The following is a 25,696-nucleotide window of genomic DNA, read 5'->3' as shown; positions in this document are numbered from 1 at the left end:
TGTTCTAAATTTTGGCAAATTCAACAATAAAAAAACTAACAGACAGTTTTCGCTTCGTCATTACAGGGTATTGTGTGTAGATTGAGGACCATTTTGTATTTAATCAATTTTCTAATAAGGCTGTAACAAAATGTTGAAAAGGTCTTTGAACACGGTAGTTTCTTAGAACCTGTCTCCCGGTTTAGAAAGGGGCTTAGACTCTTATGGGTTAATCAGCTTCATGATATGCCACACCTGTCAGGTGGATGGATTATCTGGCATATGAGAAATGCTCACTAACAGGGATATAAACACATTTTTACACAGAATTTGAGAGAAAAAGCTTTTTGTGCTAATGAAAATGTAGAGTTATTTTTTCAGCTCATGAAACATTGGACCAACACTTTACATGGTGCGTTTATATTTTTGGTCAGTGTATGAGAAAATGACCCGTTTTATGCAGTGTTCTGTTATCTAGGGAACAGTGTTCAGTTCAATTCAATATACACTGCTCAAAAAAATAAAGGGAACACTTAAACAACACAATGTAACTCCAAGTCAATCACACTTCTGTGAAATCAAACTGTCCACTTAGGAAGCAACACTGATTGACAATAAAATTTCACGTGCTGTTGTGCAAATGGAATAGGCAACAGGTGGAAATTATAGGCAATTAGCAAGACACCCCCAATAAAGGAGTGGTTCTGCAGGTGGTGACCACAGACCACTTCTCAGTTCCTATTCTTCCTGGCTGATGTTTTGGTCACTTTTGAATGCTGGCGGTGCTCTCACTCAAGTGGCTCAGGTAGTGCAGCTCATCCAGGATGGCACATCAATGCGAGCTGTGGCAAGAAGGTTTGCTGTGTCTGTCAGCGTAGTGTCCAGATCATGGATGCGCTACCAGGAGACAGGCCAGTACATCAGGAGACGTGGAGGAGGCCGTAGGAGGGCAACAACCCAGCAGCAGGACCGCTACCTCCGCCTTTGTGCAAGGAGGAGCAGGAGGAGCACTGCCAGAGCCCTGCAAAATGACCTCCAGCAGGCCACAAATGTGCATATGTCTGCTCAAACGGTCAGAAACAGACTCCATGAGGGTGGTATGAGGGCCTGACGTCCACAGGTGGGGGTTGTGCTTACAGCCCAACACCGTGCAGGACGTTTGGCATTTGCCAGAGAACACCAAGATTGGCAAATTCGCCACTGGCGCCCTGTGCTCTTCACAGATGAAAGCAGGTTCACACTGAGCACATGTGACAGACGTGACAGAGTCTGGAGACGCCGTGGAGAACGTTCTGCTGCCTGCAACATCCTCCAGCATGACCGGTTTGGCGGTGGGTCAGTCATGGTGTGGGGTGGCATTTCTTTGGGGGGCCGCACAGCCCTCCATGTGCTCGCCAGAGGTAGCCTGACTACCATTAGGTACCGAGATGAGATCCTCAGACCCCCTGTGAGACCATATGCTGGTGCGGTTGGCCCTGGGTTCCTCCTAATGCAAGACAATGCTAGACCTCATGTGGCTGGAGTGTGTCAGCTGTTCCTGCAAGAGGAAGGCATTGATGCTATGGACTGGCCCGCCCGTTCCCCAGACCTGAATCCAATTGAGCACATCTGGGACATCATGTCTCGCTCCATCCACCAACGCCACGTTGCACCACAGACTGTCCAGGGGGTGGCGGATGCTTTAGTCCAGGTCTGGGAGGAGATCCCTCAGGAGACCATCCGCCACCTCATCAGGAGCATGCCCAGGCGTTGTAGGGAGGTCATACAGGCACGTGGAGGCCACACACACTACTGAGCCTCATTTTGACTTGTTTTAAGGACATTACATCAAAGTTGGATCAGCCTGTAGTGTGGTTTTCCACTTTAATTTTGAGTGTGACTCCAAATCCAGACCTCCATGGGTTGATAAATTTGATTTCCACTGATAATTTTTGTGATTTTGTTGTCAGCACATTCAACTATGTAAAGAAAAAAGTATTTAATAAGAATATTTCATTCATTCAGATCTAGGATGTGTTATTTTAGTGTTCCCTTTTATTTTTTTGAGCAGTGTATATATATATAAATATATCATACACACACACACATTTTTGTAATAATGACAATTGCAACAATACTGAATGAACAATGAACACTTTTATTTTAACTTAATATAATACATAAATAAAATCAATTTAGTCTCAAATAACATGAACATATGTTAAAACGAACCACCAGCTTTCATGGGTCTTCAATATTCCCAGTTAAGAAGTTTTAGGTTGTAGTGCAGAAAGCAGAGCTTGTCTGCATGGTCCCCTGTCAGTCTGCTCCTCCGCTTATCATAAATGATCCCCACCTCACTGAACACTCTCTCGCTTGGGACCGAAGAAGGTGGGGGATTTTGCGTTTGCTTTTTTCATCATTGTTTCCTTATGGGCATTTGGATGGGTGTTCTTAAGGTGATTCCACAGGTTGGGGTATTTTTTGATTTAGCCGTTGCTGACCCCATGCTTACATCTTTATCACAAATAAGACACCTTGCTTTCCCTGGTGCCAATTCCATGGAATGGTCCCACACTGGTGCTCTGCTTTTCTCTGCCATCTGTAAAACACACACACACACACAGCTCTGAAGTGACAATGATACTGAAGAGTCTGCTTAGGAGACAAATACTCTCAATTGTTTGAATAAATATAGAGTTTAAGTTACCTGTGATGAATGTTGAAAACAAAAAGTGTCATTTCTATATGCAGGAAATCCTATTTTAATAATGGGCATGGTAAGAATTGACGACCAAAGTGCGAGTCATAATTCCCATGACACCTTCTAGCAAAATCTGAAAAGCGGTTCCTTCATTTATTCCATAGGATATTTTTTGATTCACTTAAAATAAGGTCTGTGTTTCGTGTAGGCTTACACCACCTTGCCAATTTTATAACTGTGTAGATATCCATAGGACAAGGTAACTCTGATCAATATTGGCTAAATATAAGCGAAGAATTTTTTTTGTAGAGTGGATTTATGGAAATATGTTGACAAACGTTACCCGTGTAAATCTCACTAGGATAAGGTATCAAAACGCCGAGGCGGTTTAAGCCTGCACGAATCACAGACCTTATTTGAAGTAGATCAAGACATTCTCTATGGAAGACATGAACGGTAAAATAACGAAGGAACCCCTTTCAAGTTCAGCCGCAAGATATTACAGGAATTATAACGCGTCGACTATTACTCTCTTAACCATATACCTTTGCCTAATCCGGAAACTATCACCTCGAAAACAAAACGTTTATTCCGTTTCGTTTTTTATCTAACGGGTGGCATCCATGAGTCTAAATATTCCTGTTACATTGCACAACCTTCAATGTTATGTCATAATTACGTAAAATTCTGGCAAATTAGTTCGCAAAGAGCTAGGCGGCCCAAACTGTTGCATATACCCTGACTCTGCGTGCAATGAACGCAAGAGAAGTGACACAATTTCACCTGGTTAATATTGCCTGCTAACCTGGATTTCTTTTAGCTAAATATGCAGGTTTAAAAATATATACTTGTGTATTTATTTTAAGAAAGGCATTGATGTTTTATGGTTAAGTACACATTTGAGCAATGACAGTCATTGATTGATTGTTTTTTATAAGATAAGTTTAATGCTAGCTAGCAACTTACCTTAGCTTACTGCATTCGCGTAACAGGCAGGCTCCTCATGGAGTGCAATGTAATCAGGTGTTAGAGCATTGGACTAGTTAACTGTAAGTTTGCAAGATTGGATCCCCCGAGCTGACAAGGTTAAAAATCTGTCGTTCTGCCCCTGAAGGCAGAACGTTCCTAGGCCGTCATTGAAAATAAGAATGTGTTCTTAACTGACTTGCCTAGTTAAATAAAGATTAAATAAAGGTGTAAAAAAATTTCCGATTGTTATGAAAACTTGAAATCGGCCCTAATTAATCGGCCATTCCGATTAATCGGTCGACCTCTAGTCTCAACATACTTTTGTATATACAGAGCATTCGAAACGTATTTAGACCCCTTCCCTTTTCCCACATATTTTGTTACGTTACAACCTTATTCTAAAATGGAGTTAAAAAAATGATAAAGGTTTTAGACATTTTCAAATGTATTTAACATAAAAAAACAAATACCTTATTTACATAAGAATTCAGATCTTTTGCTATTAGACTCAATTGAGCTCAGGTGCACCCTGTTTCCATTGATCATCCTTGAGATATTTCTACAACTTGTTTGGAGTCCACCTGTGGTAAATTAAATTAATTGGACATGATTTGGAAAGGCACACACCTGTCTATATAAGGTCCCACTGTTGACAGTGCTTGTTAGAGCAAAAACCAGGCCATGGGGTCGAGGGAATTGTCCTTAGAGCCATGCGACAGGATTTTGTCAAGGCACAGATCTAGGGAGGGGTACCAAAAAATGTCTGAAGGATTGAAGGTCCCCAAGAACACAGTGGCATCCATTATTCTTAAATGGAAGAAGTTTGGAACCACCAAAGCTGTGTTCGAATATCCATACAGACATACTGTATACTCCATACTTAATGAGTATATACTTATACTATGTACTATTATTTCATTTTAGTATACTGTAAACGAACAGTATCCTTTCAGTTGAGCGTACCAGCGCTTCGTCTGTCTACCGGAAGTTGATGCAGTTGCTATGCAACTTCTTGCTAGCTTGTTAGCATAACAAATGAATAGCTAGATATCTTACAATTTTGGGTGTGTTCGTAAATTCAATCTGGAGTGCCAAAGTGCGCTCTGGGCGTTCATAAATTCAGAGCGTTTCGCTCGCGGAGCGTTAAGAGTGCACACTGGACGCTCTGGCCAAGGTGTAGTGAGGTCAGAACGCTCTGATCAACCCAACGGAACCCAAGCTAACTGGCTAACTTGCTAACTAATTCCAGGAAACAAATGAGAGAACACCTCACTCTGACCATTTTACTCACCCTAGCAGAGCTGGTTAGGCTGTTTTCATGTTATCCAGCGTGTTAGTGACTGTAACTGTGCTGCTGGCAGCAAATTAATGACACTTTTTGCCGACGTTTACTCACACCGGCCATATTCAACGGGTGTTGTGCGTTCGTAAATTCATCAGTTATTCTGTGCTCTGGCACAGGTACACGTCAGACGAGGGTGCTCTGAAGTCGGAGTATATAGCCAGAATTAACAATGTCCACTGAGAACACACAATGACTTTACCACTTAGATAAGCAAAGAATGACGTGAATAATCAAGTCAATAAATAGTTACATAGCATAAGGTTAATATACTGGCAAGTTCAACAATCTATTAGTAGCCAACTAACGCTAGCTAACATACTGCTACATATTGCTGTAGCTAACAAATTGACAGGTAACTTATTTGAAAAGTCATTACTTTATTACATTGCTCAACATATTTTCTTTTGTCATAATTAGTTAATTTAATTTGTAAACACTCTTGTCGGACTTCAGCTGCGTATTTTCCGCCATTTTATTCAGATCTGATAACGTTATGAAGTCATGACCATTTGCATTATGGGCTTTAAAAGCACAGGAATAGTGTCCGTCGCTTATATACTTCGTGTATTTTGGCGAATTTGGTACGACGTCCGGGAACTTTTGGCATACTAACTATATCCATGCTATGACCAATAATCATACTCAATTTACGTCACAATAGTACAGTTAGTGCGGTTAGTATGAGTATTCGAACACAGCTCAAGACTCTTCCTAGAGCTGACCGCCTGGGCCAAAATGAGCAATCGGGGGAGAAGGGCCTTGGTCAGGGAGGTGACCAAGAACCCGATGCGCGCATGCGCCATCGTGCATAAATGTATTTTGCCCCCCCACCAAATGCGATCATGACACACAGGTTAAAATATAAAAACAAACTCTGAACCAATTATATTAATTTGGGGACAGGTCGAAAAGCATTAAACATGTATGGCAATTTAGCTAGCTAGCTTGCACTTGCTAGCTAATTTGTCCTATTTCGCTAGCTTGCTGTTGCTAGCTAATTTGTCCTGGGATATAAACATTGAGTTGTTATTTTACCTGAAATGTACAAGGTCCTCTACTCCGACAATTGATCCACACACAAAACGGTCAACTGAAACGTTTCTAGTCATATCTCCTCCTTCCAGGCCTTTTCTTCTCTTGACTTTATAATGCGATTGGCAACTTTCATAAATTAGGTGCATTACCGCCACTGATCAAGTTCGTCTTTCAGTCACCCACGTGGGTATAACCAATGAGGAGATGGCACGTGGGTACCTGCTTCTATTGGCCAATGAGGAGAGGCAGAGGCAGGAATTGCAGCGCAATCTGCGTCAGACATAGAACTGACTTCGATTTTAGCCCTTGGCAACGCAGGCGCGCGAGCAGTGTGAGTGCAATAATTGAATAACATAGATTTTTAAATGCATTTTGCAACGCACGGCGAGCGGTGTAGTCAGCCTGTCACACCATGAGAACCAAGATTCTCTGGTTTGATGAAACCGAGATTGAAATGTTTGGCCTGAATGACAAGCGTCACGTCTGGAGGGAACCTGGCATCATCCCTACGGTGAAGCATGGTGGTGGCAGCGTCATTCTGTGGGAATGTTTTCCATGGACTGGGAGACTAGTCAGGATCGAGGGAAAGATAAACAGAGCAAAGTACCCAGAGATCCTTGACGAAAACCTTCTCCAGAGTGCTCAGGACCTCAGACTGGGCAATGGTTCACCTTCCAACAGGACAACGACTCTAAGCACACAGCCAAGACAACGCAGGAGTGGCTTCGGGACAAGTCTCTGAATGTCCTTGAGTGGCCCAGCCAGAGCCCGGACTCGAACACGATCAAACATGTCTGGAGAGAGCTGAAAATAGCTCTGCAGGGTAGGTCCCTATCCAACCTGACAGATCTTGAAACTCCCCAAAAACAGATGTGCCAAGCTTGTAGCGTCATACCCAAGAAGACTCGAGACTATTAACACTGCCAAAGATGATTCAACCAGGAAATTGGTAAAGGGTCTGACTACTTATTTAAATGTGAATTTTCAGTATTTTTGTTTTATAAATTTGTTAATTGATATCCGGTAGACTCACTTTTTACAGAAGGTGCCCCATGTAAAATGGCTGCAGCCTTTCCAATGTTGCTTGAGCACAATTTCTTTCTACTGCCCCGAGCAAACAAAAACTAGAATCTTCTATGCGGTTGAAGGCAACTGCTACATTTTAGGAATGGCACGATTATTCGAATATCCAAACATACGTTAGTGTTCTATTACTTGGGAGAGTATTCACAATTTTTTATGTGACATTGCTATATATCCCTACAAGGATGCACCATTACATTTGACATTTTCAATACAACTGTTTTATGACAGGTTTTGTGAATGCGCCCCGTTAAAAAAAGGTAGCTTATTGTCAACGTCGGTCAATCAAAGCAGCGCTACAGTCAGAGGCTCCATGTGTAGCAAGTGAAATGGGATTTTTTTTTTTTCACTGCAAAATGTAATTAAAGTTCCAGAATTAAGTTTGCTAAGTGAGGAGTAGGCTAGTGTTTCATATGATTGGAGTTGTTATAGACATTGAACGGGTAGTGCAACAAATTATCCTCAATTGGCCTTGCTACTTTAGCTAGCTAGCTGGCTAACTTAGCTGGCTAGCTAGCATCTTTACAGCAGTTTGATGCAGTCAAGACAAGCACTACCAGATGGTATGATAGACAGATAACCTATGGCAGCAACAAGTTTGTCATGAGTCTGTTTACCTTCTCTCTCCCTCCATGCCACAGGTATAGACTATCACACTCGCCGGCCCCTGCTCCTCTCTCGCCCCTCCCCCACTCCTCTCTCGCCCCTCCCCCACTCCTCTCTCGCCCCTCCCCCACATTCTGCTTAAATAAGCAGAGCGCAGCACACCGGCTCTCTCAAGCCAGCAAGAGCAAGTCTCTATTTGAAGTATCTCTCCCAAAAAAATCCCTTTAAAACATGTATTCCGACTATCCAGATATCCAGGAAAAAGTATTGTGACATTATTTGAATACCAAAATCATTTCAAATGCCGTCCCTAATTAGAACCCAGCATATGTCAACTCGTGTTGTAACGCAGTTCTTACGGCGTCTATATCGAATTCCTACATATTGTGTCGGCGATCACAACTGTCGTTCTCATGTCCCCCTCTCCCCTCCATTTGATTCTCAGTGGTCTCAAGTTACTGTAGTCTTTCTGCTAATGACCTCATCTCCCCCTCTCTTCCTCCCCCTAATCAGTTCCCCCCCGCCATGGCCTTCAGTCTCTTGGTAAAGTTGCCTCTGCGCGGCGCATGCCACCCCCTGCCAGCCTGCCCAGTCTGAAGGCAGAGAACAAAGGCAACGATCCCAACGTCTCGCTCGTTCCCAAAGACGGCACAGGATGGGCAAGCAAGCAGGAACCAGCAGACCCAAAGAGGTGAGGAGGCCCCCATCTAATAGTGATTTGAATGTGCAGATGCTATCTTATCTCAAGAAATAGCAGCAATAATGCTGTGGAACATCGCTAATAGGCCCCTACTAGCTCAGTAATTGGCGCAATTGTCTGTCTGACTGACTGGCGCATCTGACACTTACCCATCTGGTGTTTCTCTCCTTTTTCTCTTTTCCTCTCTCTCTCCATCTCAGTACCGATGTATTGTCAGCACCGCAGCTGGAGTCGCAGCAGCCTGTGGTTTCACAGACGCCTGCACCGACCCGCCCGAGAACCCCGCCAGCTCCAGAGGTACACACCAATTCGATGCCAATGTAAACTGAAACACAAAATGGTTCCATACTGCCATGGTGCTTAATGTTGTGCTGTTTTGTGTGCCTCTCAGGTTCCACCTCCGGTTCCGGCCACGGTTTCAGCCCAGGCCGCAGGGGTAAGGTCCTGGGCTCAGGCCAGTGTTACACTTGGAGCACAAGGAGATGGTGAGTATCATACTTTACGTCTGTCTGTCACTTCCCTCTCCTATGGTACTTTGCAGCAGACTTGACTGCCGCATCAATGGCCTAATTAACTCACGTTTGGATATTTGACGTTGAGTAACCCCTCTCTCTCTCGCACCATACAGGTGGAAAGGGATCAAACCAACGGTCGCCATTCTCTCGCGAGGAATTTCCCACCCTGCAGGCGGCTGGCGACCAGGACAAAGCTGGCAGGGAACAGGGCACTGCAGATCAGTTGTATGGGCCCGGACCAAGCCTCCGCCCCCCGAGTGAGTAACGCTAAATCTCCTCTCTGTATTGTGTATTTTAGACCACACGTACAGTGAAGAGGGTTGCCGACAGAACAGAAGAGCCAGCGGTCAGAGCAAGAGCTTATTTTAACAACGACTATGGTTGCAAAATTCCGGTAACTGTCCTAAAATTCCCACATTTTCCAGAAATTCCAGGTGTAGGATTGCCAGTTGTAGGATTAACTCCCTGCTTATTCACACCTGATACTGAGAATCCTCCAACTGGGAGGAGAAAAAAAAGGAATTCTGGGAACATTTTTATTATTGATGCATCGATATGACATTTTTGGCCGATACCGCTATCCGATATTTTCCTTGCCAAAAAAAAACCTGATACCGATAACCGATATTTGAAATTTTAGCGGACTTTTTTATTTATTTTATTTTTTACTGTGTCACATCCGGCTGTGATTGGGAGTGGTGCACAATTGGCCGTCATTGTAAATAAGAATTTGTTCTTACCTGATTTGCCTAGTTAAATAAAGGTTACACAAACACACACCACACTAACCAAAAAGTTATTTTGTTAGCATTTACGTATGTCCCCATTACCAGTAAAGCATAATCAAAACCTATTTCGTTCACTTTCTGTGTTTCGTTGTTCATTTGTTCAGTCGTTTCATTCTCAACCAGGATTTCTCATACTATGCAATGCCGTTTGGGTCTTTGCGTGTCAAAAAAGATACATGTCAAATAAGCTTGTTGACCAATCAGGACCTGAATATGACTGCACGTCACATAATAATTTAACGCGTTCATATGTTTTTACGTAGTTATTCCACATTGATTACACTATCACTCGTATTTCATATGTCACAATGATTCATCGATACGTATGCTATGATGCTATTAAAGTTGTCTCGCGCACCTACAGTGCTGGTCATAAATAAAAGCTAGCTAGCTCATGGATGCAAACAATGTCGTTTTGCTATGTTTTTGGGGAAGAACAATCTGTTTCAGTAGCTATAGTTGGCTAGCTAACTATATAGCTAGGTGTCATCTGAAAATAACCCTCATTTATAAGACAGTTCTTATTTGATTAATGGTAGTCGGACCTATCTAGGTGAAGCTAACCACAATCAGGATTAGCCACAATAGTCGACTTTGTGGTTAGCCTTCAGAATAAAAGTATGTAATTGACAGTGATGCACATGAATACAAATAGTAGAATTATGCCATAATTGAATGGATCATGCTAAACGAGGTTGGAATGTTATATAAAATCAACAAAAGACAATTTGTTAATTTGACAAAAATCTGTTGAAATCACTAAACTATGGATTGTGGATCAATGACATGGGGTATCAGTCTACTCAGTAACACCCAGAGAACATTAGCGTTGTAGCTCTTATTGCGGGATTCTGAAACTGTGAATTTGTCAACCTATGTGTATTGAACACTATTCCCGAGGACAAACAATACTGCGTGGATGTTTTGGAGTCTGATAACTGAGGAGGATGTTGGTAAAAAATATCTTGGGTATTGAGTAGACTGATTCCCCATTTCATTGATCCCCAATCCTTAGGTAAAGATGTGCAAAATAAAATGTTGGAATGGAATTTCACACAGTCACAGTCCCGCGATAAGAGCTACAACACTAATATTTGCATAAACTCTTCACAGTTGTGTTCTGTGGGTGTCACCGATTTGACTGATACCCCGTTTCATTGTTTAACATTATCTAGTCTAAATATGGCATGATTCCACCAATTGTAACCTTCTGCATCACTTTAGAAGAGGTACTTTTATTTTGGAGGCAAGCTGCAAATTCCACTATTGTGTCATCCTTATTGTGGCTAGCTTCACAACACAACCCGGTCCGGTCGAGCGTCACTAGCCAGATGAAGCTAGCTGGCTGCTTATAACGTTAGCTTTGGGCAACAGGGTTAAGTAGCTGGCTAGCTATTTATTTTCGTGAACTGAAGTTCAATTTCAATAGGCGAACAACAAGTGCCTACCTAGCTAATACTTACTCACAAGGATTCCGAAGTCATTGCTAAGAATAATGAAAATGACTGCAGTTTCTACTGGTCATTGTTTTCAGGCTGGTTGTATTGGTGCTAGCTAGGTACCAAGCTAAAGCTAGCACCCCAGAAGTTGCGGTCGAACAAATAATACATTTTTCTACAGCTTTGACAGTGCTACTGATAGTAATGGTGGCGCTTGGCTTGCACGTGCAAATTCAGAACACACAACATTCTGTAATAGAACTGTGTCATTTGACGTGTCAAATTAAAAGCTTATCAAATGACGTGTATCTTTTTTGACACGCAAAGACCCAAACGGTGTTCCATAGTATGGAGTGAAGCTAATAGCAGTGACTCTATTACTGTGTAACTCCAGTAGGGCAACATCTGAAAAATAGCGCACTTGGTAGTGTGTACCCGTGCTCAACCAGCCGGCAAAAGCCAACATCACCCACAACAGACAACGGTTGATTGTCAAGGGTAATGAATTCCATTATCTTGGCGTTAATGGTTTTCGCCTGTGAGTTGTCTCGCTGAAATTTTCTTACTCTTTCAAATGACTGCTCGACTTGTTGACTGCTCGAACCACACAGCAGACATTGTGGGCTAGGTTAGGAATGCTGTGTTGCATGTGTAGCGCAAAATTTTACGTGGTGTCATTACGTCGTGTACCTACATTTTATATAGGTATGCACATCAGCTTTGACATCGGGTTTGCACATCGGCGTTAAACTAGACATCGGGCTGTTACCAATGTTGGCATTTTTAGCTAATATCGTCCGATTCCAATATGTTCACCAATATATCGGGCATCCCTAATTTTTATAACTAGGACATCAGCTATGGCATGATTCTATTGCATGTCTAGTATTAACTTCTTCTGAATACAAACGCTGGTATAAGTGGCTCCTATTCCCATCCATTTTTTAACCTTTTTTCCTCGTTTTCCCTTTCTCTCCCCAGACATGACGAGCTGGCGGGACGGTGGGGGCCGTGCCCTGGCGCCCACCGGAGAGGGGGTCGCAGAGGGTGGCCCGGGCGGGGTGCTGGCGATGGAAGGGGCGGCCGGTGGTGGCCAGGCAGGCCCCCCTCCTCTCCAGCAGCAGCAAAACCCCCAGTCCCATGGGCTGCCTAGGAATCCCCCCGCCGGCAGCCCTGGCCTGCCCCAGCCCCCCATGGGCCCTGGGTTCCCCCAGTACAGAGGGATTATGCCTCCATTCGTAAGTCTACTCCTGAGCTGTGTTTGAATACTCATACTAGCCGTACTATTTGTGACGTAAATTGAGTATATGGAATGCTGATTGGTCATAGTATGGATATAGTTAGTATGTCAAAAGTTCCCTGATGTCATACTACATTCGTATACAAGCAGTGGACACTATTTCCGTGCAATTCTTCCGAAAATGGGCATGGCTTCATAACGTTTTTAGATTTGAAGAAAATTGCGGAAAATATGCAGCCGTGAGTAAAATGGTCAGTGTGAGGTGTTCTATCATTGTGTCTTGAAGTAGTTAGCAAGTTAGCCAGTTAGCTTGGGTGCTTGACTGCCGTTGTGAGTTAAGAACGCTCGGATCAACCCTACTCCTCGGCCAGAGTGTCCAGTTTGCGCTTGAACGCTCCGAGAGCGAAACGCTCTAAATTTACAAACAGACAATCTGACAAGACTCTGAATTTACGAATGCCCAGAGCGCACTCTGGCAATCCAGATTTGAATTTATTAATAACACACCCGAAGTCGTAAAATGTCTAGTTAGTCATTTATTATGCTAACAACCTACGAAGACGTTGCTATGCAACAGCATCAACTTCCAGTAGAGAGGCGAAGAGCTGGTACGCTCTCAACTGAAAGGATACCGTTTGTTTACAGTATACTAAAATGAACTAATAGTATGTAGTGTATATACATATTAAGTATGTAGTATTTAGTTTATGTATTATTATTTTTGTTAACCTTTTTAACTAGGATAGTCAGTTAAGAACAAATTCTTATATTCAATGACAGCCTACACCGGCCAAACCCGGACGACGCGGTGCCAATTTTCCGCTGCCCTATGCGTCTCACAATCACGACCGGTTGTGATACAGCTTGGATTCGAACCAGGGTGTTTGTAGTGACACATCTAGCACTGAGATGCAGTGCCTTAGACTGCTGTGCCACTCCCCCGATTGTATACAGTATGTTAGTATGGGTATTCGAACACAGCTCTGGTATAATCTCTGCATGTGTGCTCACAGGGGCTCTATCCATTATAGCTCCAGTGCATTTGGAAAGTTTTCAGACCCCTTGACTTTTCCCACATTTTGTTACATTACAGCCTTATTCTAAAATATAATAAATTGTTTTTTTGTAAACACAATACCCTATAATGATAAAGCAATTTAGAAGTTTTTGTAAATTCATTTTTTTTAAATAAAAAAAATCAGTTACATACGTATTCAGACCCTTTACTTAGTACTTTGTTGACGCACCTTTGTCATTGATTACAGCCTCGAGTCTTCTTGGGTAAGACACTACAAGCTTGGCACACCTGTATTTGGGGAGTTTCTCCTATTCTTCTCTGCAGATCCTTTCAAACTCTGTCTGGTTGGATGGGTTGGACAGCTACTTTCAGGTCTTTCCAGAAATGTTAGCTCGGGTTCAAGTCTGTGCTCTGGCTTGGCCACTCAAGGACTTTGAGACTTGTCCCGAAGCCATTCTTGTGTTGTCTTGATTGTGTGCTTAGGGTCACTGTCCTGTTGGAAGGTGAACCTTGGCCCCAGTCTGAGGTCCTGAGCGCTCTGGAGCAGGTTTTAATCTGTGATCTCTCTGTACTTTGCTCACTTCATCTTTCCCTCCATCCTGACTAGTCTCCCAGTCCCTGCCGCTGAAACACATTCCCACAGCGTAATACTGACCAAGGCCCTTAACCCCCGATTGCTTAGTTTTGCCGGGCAGACAGCTCTAGGGAGAGTCTTTGCAGCTCCAAACTACTACTTCCATTTAAGAATGGAGGCCACTGTGTTCTTGGGGACATTCAATGCTGCAGAAATGTATTGGTACCCTTCCCCAGATCTGTGCCTCGACACGATCCTGTCTCGGCGCTCTACATACAATTTCTTTGACCTCATGGCTTTGGCTCTGACATGCACTGTCAACTATGTAGACAGGTGTGTGCCTTTCCAAATCATGTCTAATCAATTGACTTTACCACATGTGGTCTCCAATCAAGTTGTAGAAACATCTCAAAGATGATCAATGGAAACAGGATGCAGCTGAGCTTCATTTCGAGTCTCATAGCGAAGGGTCTCCATACTTATGTAAATAAAGTATTTCTGTTTTTTATTTGTCATGCATTTGTCCAAATTTCTAACAACCTGTTTTCGCTTTGTCGTTGTGGGGTATTGTCTAGATTGAGGAAATGTTTTTATTTAATTTATTTTAGAGAAAGGCTGTAACGTGACTTTTTCAACATTTTGTTAAGGCGTCTGAATGCTTTGCGAATGCACTGTATGTTTCCACCCATTTGGCGAATATTTTCAAGAGAATATACAAATGGTGGCACAGAAACAGTGTTAGAACATCTCACTTTTAGAGGTGTGCGCACAGATGGGCTCTCACCCTGTTACCCACCAGTGTAGCATTAGTGTACTGTCAATCTCTGCTTTTGTGCATCTCTTGGTCTCTAAATGTTTTCTACCCTCTTTCTGTGTCTCTCTCTGTCTCAGATGTACCCTCCCTTTCTGCCCTTCCCGCCTCCCTACGGCCCCCAGGGGCCCTACAGGTACCCCCCTCCTGGTGAGGCCCCTCCCAGGTTTCGCCAGCAGGGTCAGGACGGCCGCGGGCGTCCCCAGGGCGGTCCCCGTGGTGGGGGAGGCGAGATGGTGAAGCGACCCTCCATTCTGAAGCAGGATGACCTGAAGGAGCTAGATGAACTAGACCACCAGGACGGAGACGAGGGCTGGGCAGGTGAGAGAGAGGAGACGTCAGGGCTCATGAACACTTGTAATTATTGGTGGAGTACACTGCTCAGGAAGCAGTGGCAAGTGTAAAAAGTCATCACATTAAGAGTAGAGACCTGTACACTGTTAAATTGATATGAGAACCTTAAACAACGTGGGACAATTGACTGGATAGCCTGAAAGTATTACAAGAAAGCCAGCCACCTTCATTATTTTAGAATCCGAGAGACATTCACTCTCTATCATATCAATTATATGGTGGGAGTTTGCTAATACATGGAAAAACAGTGGGTATCACATTTGACTGCATCATCTCATGGACTCAGTAGTGCTTTGTGTGGGGGAGGGGAGGGAGAGATGAGAAGCATGCATTGTTTCAAGTCTCCCTCATAGTGTGTGTGACTGTGTATAATGGTCGAGGATGGCAACGGTGCAAATGCGTTCCGCGTGTCCATTGTGCTTCCCCTCTGAACCGCTGAGTCTGTCAAACAGGGGCACACGAGGAGATCGACTACTCGGCCAAGTTGAAGTTTAGCGACGATGAAGGAGAGGAAGATGAGGAGAGGAACGAGAGACCCGAGAGGAGTGAAAGAAGCGAGAGCAAGAATGGCTCACGGTATGTCCCACGGTACCTGCCCAACATAACAGATTGACATGGTGTGGAAAATACAGTTTAAACGTTTAAAATTATTTGTGCTGTGCTAGCAATCCTCCTGTCTGCCAAGAAGACCCACGCGCTCACATAAATTGTTTCTGAATTAATAAATGACGGAGACAGAATGTAATGAATTCTTGAAATGGTTGTTGAATGTGGGATTGCTTTTGACGTGACAAACGTGTCGTCTCTTATTTCCTTCCCCAGGGAGATGCAAAGGTCTCAGGAAGGTCCCCCTCAGGTGGTGCAGCGCTCCCGAGTCTCTGACAGCGGAGTGGACAGGGACACCCGCCGCACCCCTCCCTCCAACGCCCACCACGACGGCCCCCCACCCCCCTCCAGCAAGCCAGGATGGGCCGAGGAGGGGGGCAAGAGCGGCTGGGGGAGCCAAGGCGCCCATGCCACCTACCAGGTACGACCCTCGGCAAGGGCTAGTCTACTGGACTTTCAGAGGCATCTCAGGGCTAGTGCAAGTGAACAGTGATCATTTTATAGTAAAAAGCAGGATTGCTTTGAGGATATGGATATTAGCGTATTTAGTGTAATAGGTAACTAGATGCATCTGGCTAACTGTAACCTGTGGCTGCCTGTACACTACAGGGGCGTAGGCCTGGACTGGGTGGGTCCCGGGAGCAGCCCTCCCCCCCACCAGGGCCTCTCCTCCACCAGGGACAGGGGCCTTACTCCTACTACCGACAGGTATCTGCCTACCTGGGGAGAGAGAGGGCCTCGTGTGTGTGTATATATACACTGCTCAAAAAAATAAAGGGAACACTTAAACAACACAATGTAACTCCAAGTCAATCACACTTCTGTGAAATCAAACTGTCCACTTAGGAAGCAACACTGATTGACAATAAATTTCACATGCTGTTGTGCAAATGGAATAGACAAAAGGTGGAAATTATAGGCAATTAGCAAGACACCCCCAATAAAGGAGTGACCCACTTGTATGGGTTGTAGACTCCGTCTCATGCTACCACTAGAGTGAAAGCACCGCCAGCATTCAAAAGTGACCAAAACATCAGCCAGGAAGCATAGGAACTGAGAAGTGGTCTGTGGTCACCACCTGCAGAACCACTCCTTTATTGGGGGTGTCCTCACTTGTTAAATCCACATCAATCAGTGAGTGCGTTCAGAAAGTGTTCAGACCCCTGACTTTTTCCACATTTTGTTATTTACATTTACATTACATTTAAGTCATTTAGCAGACGCTCTTATCCAGAGCGACTTACAAATTTGTGCATTCACCTTATGATATCCAGTGGAACAACCACTTTACAATAGTGCATCTAAATCTTTTAATGGGGGGGGGGGGGGGGGGGGGGTTAGAAGGATTACTTTATCCTATCCTAGGTATTCCTTAAAGAGGTGGGGTTTCAGGTGTCTCCGGAAGGTGGTGATTGACTCCGCTGACCTGGCGTCGTGAGGGAGTTTGTTCCACCATTGGGGTGCCAGAGCAGCGAACAGTTTTGACTGGGCTGAGCGGGAACTGTACTTCCTCAGAGGTAGGGAGGCGAGCAGGCCAGAGGTGGATGAACGCAGTGCCCTTGTTTGGGTGTAGGGCCTGATCAGAGCCTGAAGGTACGGAGGTGCCGTTCCCCTCACAGCTCCGTAGGCAAGCACCATGGTCTTGTAGCGGATGCGAGCTTCAACTGGAAGCCAGTGGAGAGAGCGGAGGAGCGGGGTGACGTGAGAGAACTTGGGAAGGTTGAACACCAGACGGGCTGCGGCGTTCTGGGTGAGTTGTAGGGGTTTAATGGCACAGGCAGGGAGCCCAGCCAACAGCGAGTTGCAGTAATCCAGACGGGAGATGACAAGTGCCTGGATTAGGACCTGCGCCGCTTCCTGTGTGAGGCAGGGTCGTACTCTGCGAATGTTGTAGAGCATGAACCTACAGGAACGGGTCACCGCCTTGATGTTAGTTGAGAACGACAGGGTGTTGTCCAGGATCACGCCAAGGTTCTTAGCACTCTGGGAGGAGGACACAATGGAGTTGTCAACCGTGATGGCGAGATCATGGAACGGGCAGTCCTTCCCCGAGAGGAAGAGCAGCTCCGTCTTGCCGAGGTTCAGCTTGAGGTGGTGATCCGTCATCCACACTGATATGTCTGCCAGACATGCAGAGATGCGATTCGCCACCTGGTTATCAGAAGGGGAAAAGGAGAAGATTAATTGTGTGTCGTCTGCATAGCAATGATAGGAGAGACCATGTGAGGATATGACAGAGCCAAGTGACTTGGTGTATAGTGAGAATAGGAGAGGGCCTAGAACAGAGCCCTGGGGGACACCAGTGGTGAGAGCACGTGGTGCGGAGACAGATTCTCGCCACGCCACCTGGTAGGAGCGACCTGTCAGGTAGGACGCAATCCAAGCGTGGGCCACGCCGGAGATGCCCAACTCGGAGAGGGTGGAGAGGAGGATCTGATGGTTCACAGTATCACAGTTTCTCCCATTCTCTGCAGATCCTCTCAAGCTCTGTCAAGTTGGATGGATTGCGTCGCTGCACAGCTATTTTCAGGTCTCTCCAGAGATGTTCGATTGGTTTCAAGTCCGGGCTCTGGCTGGGCCACTCAAGGACATTCAGAGACTTGTCCCGATGCCACTCCTGCATTGTCTTGGCTGTGTGCTTAGGGTCATTGTCTTGTTGGAAGGTGAACCTTCAACATAGTCTGAGGTCCTGAGCGCTCTCGAGCTGGTTTTCATCAAGGATCTCTCTGTACTTTGCTCTGTTCAGCGTTCCCTTGATCCTGACTAGTCTCCCAGTCCCTGCCTCTGAAAAACATCCCCACAGCTGGATGCTGCCACCACCACCATGCTTCACCGTAGGGATGGCGCCTGGTTTTACCCAGATGTGACGCTTGGCATTCAGGCCAAAGAGTTCTGTCTTAGTTAATTCAGACCAGATAATCTTGGTTCTCATGGTCTGAGAGTCCTTTAGGTGTCTTTTGGCAAACTCCAAACGGGCTGTCATGTGCCTTTAACTGAGTAGTGGTTTCTGTCTGGCCACTCTACCATAAAGGCCTGATTAGTGGAGTGTTGCAGAGATGTTTGTCCTTCTGGAAGGTTCTTCCATCTCTACAGAGGAACTCTGGACCTCTGTCAGAGTGACTATCGGGATCTTGGTCACCTCCCTGACCAAGGGCCTCCCCCGCTCAGTTTGGCCAGGCGGCCAGCTCTAGGAAGAGTCTTGGTGGTTCCAAACTTCTTCCATTTAAGAATGATGGAGGCCACTGTGTTCTTTGGGACCTTCAATGCTGCAGAATTGTTTTGGTACCCTTCCCCAGATCTATGCCTCGACACAATCATGTCTCGGAGCTCTGCGTACAATACCTTCGACCTCATGGCTTGGTTTTTGCTCTGACATGTAGTGCCAACTGTGGGACCTTTTTATATAGACAGGTGTGTGCCTTTCCAAAGGATGTCCAGCCAATAGAATTTACCACAGGTGGACTCCGATCAAGTTGTAGAAGCCTCTCAAGGATGATCAACGGAAACAGGATGCACCTGAGCTCAATTTCGAGTCTCATAGCAAAGGGTCCGAATACTAATGTAAATATCTGTATCTGTTTTTTATCTTATCTTTTATCCTTTTATCTTCTATCTTATACAATACATACAAAATTCTAAAACTTGTTTTCGCTTTGTCATTATGGGGTATTGTATGTAGATTGATGAGGAAAACAATTTATTTAATACATTTTAGAATAAGGCTGTAATGTAACAAAATGTGGACAAAGTCAAGGGGTCTGAATACTTTCTGAATGCGCTGTAGATGAGGAGACTTGTTAAAGGATTTTTAAGCCTTGAGACCATTGTGTATGAGACATGGATTGTGTGTGTACGCCATTCAGAGGGTAAATGGGCAAGACAAAAGATTTAAGTGCCTTTGAACAGGGTATGGTAGTAGGTGCCAGGTGCGCCGGTTTGTGTCAAGAGCTGAAACGCTGCTGGCTTTTTCACGATGAACAGTTTCCTGTGTGTGTCAAGAATAGTCCACCACCCAAAGGACATCCAGACAACTTGACACAACTGTTTGAATCATTGGAGTCAACATGGGCCAGCATCCCTGTGGAACGCTTTCAACACCTTGTATAGTCCATGCCCTGACTAATTGAGTGTTCTGAGGGTAAAATGGGGTACAACGCAATATTAGGTGGTGTTTTTAATGTTTTGTACACTGTGTATAGCCAGACAGCATTTTCACACACTTTTTTTGCAGATCAGTTATTTGAATTGTTCATACCATCGTAGGAAAGTTTTTTTTCATATTGCAGCAGAGTTTGTTGTCATGTGTGTCCTCATTCAATCTCTCCTTACCCAGGACCGCAACTCCCCTAATCAGTCCAGCCCGGTGGTAGCCCCTGAAACTGTCTCTGCCTCCCTGGCCCCCGGGAAGGCTGCCCCCCCCTCGCAGCTCCAACAGCAACAGGCTACTTCCCCCGTCCCCGGAGGCCCCACCCCTCCACCTCAGACGACTGGCCTGCTGGCCCCGCCCCCCGGCGAAGATGAAGAGGAGACATGGCGCCAGCGTAGGAAGCAGTCCTCCTCGGAGATCTCGGCCGCTGTTGAACGCGCCCGCCGGCGCCGCGAGGAGGAGGAGCGAAGGATGGAGGAAGAGCGGCGTGCTGCCTGCGCTGAGAAGCTGAAGAGGCTGGATGAGAAGGCCCAGCAGGGTGGTGGTGGGAGCAGTGGAGGCTCCAAGCCCCCCAGTCTGGACGGCAACTCCACCACGGCTGGAAGCCCCAGCCCTTCCCTGTCGGCCTCAGCCTCCTCCCCCAACATCAGCCAGCCCCCGTCCCCCTGCGTGGACCTTGAGGAGCCCCCCCTGGCTGCCCAGGCTGTTACCAGGGACTTAGTGCCAGGGCCCAGTCCCACCGACAGACAGAGGGCCAATAGCAATAGCAGCTATGACTCCAATGCTGGTGAGTTTTGACAAGAGCTATGGCGGTCATAAAATTGTCAGCAGGTGATTGTCATACAAATAACTGCAGTTTGCAGCGTAATTTACCATTTAATTAACATCATCTCCTGGCTTCCATGCACAGCCTACAAGCCAGTGATGCAGTGCTTTGGAACATCTACATTTTAAAATCTAATAAATCCATTTAATAAAGCCCACACAGCACAATAAATCCGTTATTTATTTTGGGCATGCCTCAAGAAACATGATAAACTCGCTTTTGAGAAAATGTCCCTCGAATGTTTTGGTACTACTACTGTAGAGCTCTTCTTTGTCTCCACCCATTCAGCATTATTTATACTGTCTTAAGCTTTAGCCCCACCCATCTCTTTAAGGATTCAACAGAAGAGCATATTCTGAGTCATTCTAATGTTAGGCCCTGATCTGGCTCTGCCATATGGCTGTGGGCCACAGTAGTTTGCAGACAAGATTTGCTTATAATTCCCGTGGCATTATATTATAGTAAGAAGAATACAATTGAACAAAGCTGAATAAAATAGAAGATATATTTAAAAGAAACAGGTCCTCCTAAATGATTAATTTTGTTAGTTATTAAACTTTAGTTGCGATTCAAACGTTAGGCTATGTGTTTAGATTTTTTAAATACATTTTAAGGCTGCATGATGCAACTCTAATGAGGATTTGAAAAAAGTCGCATCAAAGTCATGAGCTCTGCTCTGTTTCTTGCGCAGGCTGCACACACTAGAGGTTGACCGTTTTATGATTTTTCAATACATATACCGATTATTGGAGGACCAAAAAAAGCTGGTGCCGATTTTTATTTATATTTGTAATAATAGCAATTACAACAATACTGAATGAACACTTTTATTTTAATATAATACACAAATAAAATCAATTTAGTCTCAAATAAATAATGAAACATGTTCAATTTGGTTTAAATAATGCAAAAACACAGTGTTGGAGGAGAAAGTATAAGTGCAATATGTGCCATGTAAAAAAGCTAACGTTTAAGTTCCTTGCTCAGAACATGAGAACATATGAAAGCTGGTGGTTCCTTTTAACATGAGTCTTCAATATTCCCAGTTAAGAAGTTTTAGGTTGTGGTTATTATAGGAATTATGACGCGTCGATTATTTCTCTCTATACCATTTGTATTTCGTATACCTTTGACTATTGGATATTCTTGTAGGCACTTTAGTATTGCCAGCCTAATCTCGGGAGTTGATAGGCTTGAAGTCATAAACAGCGCTGTGCTTCAAGCATTGCTAAGAGCTGCTGGCAAACGCAGTAAAGTGCTGTTTGAATGAATGCTTACAAGCCTGCTGCTGCCTACCACCGCTCAGACAGACTGCTCTATCAAATATCAAATCATAGACTGAATTATAATATAATAAACACACATAAATACGAGCCTTTAGTCATTATTATGGTCAAATCTGGAAACTATAATTTCGAAAACAAACCGTTTATTCTTTCAGTGAACTATGGAACCGTTCCGTATTTTATCGAACGGGTGGCAACCCGAAGTCTAAATATTGCTGGTACATTGCACGACCTACAATGTTATGTCATAGTTATGTAAAATTCTGCCAAATTAATTACAGCCTTTTTTAGGAAGAAATGGTCTTCACATAGTTCGCAACGAGCCAGGCGGCCCAAACTGCTGTATATGCCCTGACCCTGCTTGCACTGAACACAAGAGAAGTGACACCATTTCCCTAATTAATATTGCCTGCTAACATGAATTTCTTAACTAAATATGCAGGTTTAAGAAAATATACTTTGTGTATTGATTTTAAGAAAGGCATTGATGTTTATGGGAAGGTACAACGACTGTGATTTTTTTCGCGGATGTGCTTTTGTTAAATCCCCCGTTTGGCTAAGTTGAAGTAGGCTGCAATTCGATGATAAATTAACAGGCAACACATTGATTATATTGAACGTAGGACAAGCCAGTTAACTTAGTAGTATCATCAACCATGTGTAGTTAACTAGTGATTATGTGAAGATTGATTGTTTTTTATCAGATACGTTTAATGCTAGCTAGCAACTTACCGTGGCTCCTTGCAGCCACAAGGTCCTTTGATGTTGCACTCGCGTAATAGGTATTCAGCCTGCCACGCAGTCTCCTCGTGGATTGCAATGTAGTCTGTCATAAGCGGCGTCCAAAAAGGCCGATTTACCAATTATGAAAACTTGAAATCGGCCCTAATTAATCGGCCATGACGATTAATCGGTCGACCTCTAGCACACACATAGCTGTCATCAAGGCAAAGGGTGTCTACTTTGAAGCATCTCAAATGTAAATTATATTTAGATTTGTTTAACACTTTTTTGGTTAGTACATGATTCCATATGTGTTATTTCAAAGTTTTGATGTCTTCACTATTATTCTACAATGTAGAAAATAGTAAAAATAAAGAAAAATAACTGGAATGAGTAGGTGTGTCCAAACTTTTGACTGGTACTGTATGTGTGAAATTTGTTTTGATTTAGAATGGGCCATTATCATGCACCTGTCGGTCACAGGCAGGGGGGAAAAAATTATGTCATCCGTATGCACTTAAATAGCAAATGGAGGGCGCTTTTTCCGCAGTTCATTTTCATGCCAGGCCAGGTAGGCTACTCCGGTTGTAAAGCGAAGCAGTGTGCTTAATATTAGGATAGTTGAGAAGTAAATATAGTAGGCCTAGCCTATAGTGGCATCAGAGCGCAGTTTTTGAGAAGCCTTTTTCCTGTGACTAAATGGTCACATGGAATTTGACTGTGGTCATGACTTGTGACCGCCAGTGTGGTGGTAATACGATCACCGTAACAGCCCTAGTTTTGATGCAGCATTCTGCTGTTGTCTACATAGTTCAACTTGGTTAGCCGTTTGATGTGGGTATCTCTAAAAAGTTATGTTTGGGCCAGTCGACAAAAGGCTTGTATGTGTTTCTCCAAACAGTTGTTCATCTTTGACGTTTTTGTTTTATCACGTCTTAAGTTCACAATAGTACCTTTACTGACCTTCCTTAATTGTATAGCACATGACTTGGTATTATTCACATCTGCTTACCTCTTCCAACAACCAGTGGCATATCATTGCTATATTCTCTCCCCTTCCTCCATCCAGACGCCCAGGTGTGTCCCCAGCCAGCCACTCCCCAGCTGCAGCAGCCCCCTCTGGAGGTCCTGGTGCCTGGGGAAGGGAAGGAGGAAATCCTAGATAGTGCTCACGTCCGCAGCGGAGGAGGTGGTGGTGGAGGAGTGGTAGACCCAGTGAAGGTAGAAAGCATGGGAGGAGGAGCAAGTCGCCAAGCCAGCGGCCCCCCGGGACAGGGCTACTCCAAGTACCAGAAGTCCCTGCCTCCCCGCTTCCAGAGACAGCAACAGGTCAGTCTAATAACCTATTGAAGTCATTACCCAATGGTAAATCTATGGACAATATTTATCTTCGCTATGCTGCTCCCCAATTGCAGCTCCTCTGAAATATATATTTAATTGGTCACTGGAAAACAGTCAATATCCAAATGTATGGAAGCATGCTAAGGTGTGTCCAATCCCAAAAGGCAACAACAAATTCCTTACATCTGCTAATAGTCGACCAATCAGTCTACTCCCTTCAATCAGTAAGATATTAGAGGGTATTGTGAGTAAACAAATAAGCGACTACATGGAAAATAATGATTTGATCACAGCCAATCAGCATACTTATCACAAAAAACATTCTACCACTGCATTGGTTGACATGATTGATAATGGCTCGGTGCTATGGATGATGGCAAGTTTGTGGGTGTACAATTTCTAGATTTTAGTGTGGCATTTTGATTTGGTGGGTTAAAAAATACTTTCATCTGCCTTTTTTTAAAAAAATTGTTTAAACGATAATATGGCATGAATTCACCATTCATATATGGTCCTGCATATGACCCATGATGTATATAAACCATTGGTATGACTGCTAGGGGGTAATGCAGTACAATCTATCGCAGTACTTGCTACCTAACAGACGGCTCTGACCTTACTGCTGTCCCCCACCCACTCAGCAACGATGGTAGTGAATGCCGTTTTTGGTTCTCTGCTATGTCCCTCTCCTCTGTTCAGTTGTCAGTACATGGGACTCCACTTCTCTTCAATGTGATGGCTGGTTGCAGTGATGTGTGACAGCCTGTTCATAGACGTCCAACAATTTGTTATTAATGTCACGTTTGTGCTCGCGCTTTGTACTCGCAGAGCAGTCATTGTACAGTTTCTCCATCCAGGCAGTTGTTTTTCGACATGGCATCTTGTAGTGTGGTTGTAGATATGCCATCAGGGCAGTGAAACAGACGTCCTCGACCATTGACAATGGCTGCATATCAACCGTAATCATTTCTGTAATATATTTGGGGTGGCCAGTAGGGGGGTTTGGCATCGTATAGGCCCCGTGTGGCTCAGTTGGTAGAGCATGGCGCTTGCAACGCCAGGGTTGTGGGTTCGATTCCCACGGGGGGCCAGTACAAAAAAAGTATGAATGTATGTACTTGTAAGTCGCTCTGGATAAGAGCGTCTGCTAAATGACTTAAATGTAAATGTAAAATGTATATCACAATGTTTTATGGGTACATAATCACGATATGACAAAAGTTGACATCGCCCAACCACGCATGTAGGGCTGGGTGAAATGGCCTAAAATGGACACTTCATAATATAAACTGAGTGTACAAAACATTAGGAACACCTGCTTTTTTCAGGAGACTGACCAGGTGAAAGTAGAATCCCTTAATGATGTCACTTGTTAAATCCACTTCAAGACCGGTTAAAGAAGGATTTTTAAGCCTTGAGACTAGAGGTCGACCGATTATGATTTTTCAACAACGATTATTGGAGGACCCAAAAAAGCCGATACCGATTAATCGGCCGATTTTAAAAATATATATTTGTATTTATTTATTTATAATAATGACAATTACAACAATACTGAATGAACACTTATTTTAACTTAATATAATACATCAATAAAATCAATTTAGCCTCAAATAAATAATGGCAAC

At 44.2% G+C, this 25,696-nt stretch overlaps 1 protein-coding gene and 1 non-coding gene across 4 annotated transcripts in view; both read left to right on the top strand.

The window, feature by feature from the left end:
- Positions 1–25,696, top strand: part of LOC120027521 (protein PRRC2A-like) — a 39,701-nt gene that overhangs the window by 5,622 nt on the left and 8,383 nt on the right. For 2 of the 3 annotated variants that reach the window (XM_038972482.1, XM_038972483.1), the window contains exons 3-13: positions 8,214–8,391; positions 8,601–8,697; positions 8,792–8,885; positions 9,029–9,172; positions 12,124–12,380; positions 14,866–15,106; positions 15,592–15,715; positions 15,962–16,166; positions 16,355–16,453; positions 20,079–20,679; positions 23,797–24,056. In XM_038972482.1, coding sequence (XP_038828410.1) covers positions 8,214–8,391; positions 8,601–8,697; positions 8,792–8,885; positions 9,029–9,172; positions 12,124–12,380; positions 14,866–15,106; positions 15,592–15,715; positions 15,962–16,166; positions 16,355–16,453; positions 20,079–20,679; positions 23,797–24,056 — 2,300 coding nt within the window. The remainder of the gene's footprint in view (positions 1–8,213; positions 8,392–8,600; positions 8,698–8,791; positions 8,886–9,028; positions 9,173–12,123; positions 12,381–14,865; positions 15,107–15,591; positions 15,716–15,961; positions 16,167–16,354; positions 16,454–20,078; positions 20,680–23,796; positions 24,057–25,696) is intronic. The other variant, XM_038972485.1, reaches the window with a different exon arrangement.
- Positions 25,084–25,159, top strand: trnaa-ugc. Its single transcript has one exon. It is a non-coding gene; the product is annotated as a tRNA-Ala (tRNA).

The sequence above is a fragment of the Salvelinus namaycush genome, chromosome 32 (assembly GCF_016432855.1).
Source record: "Salvelinus namaycush isolate Seneca chromosome 32, SaNama_1.0, whole genome shotgun sequence".
Lineage (NCBI taxonomy): Eukaryota > Metazoa > Chordata > Actinopteri > Salmoniformes > Salmonidae > Salvelinus > Salvelinus namaycush.
The sequence above is the reverse complement of the archived record's forward strand: the minus strand, read 5'-3'. Positions and strand labels throughout refer to the sequence as shown.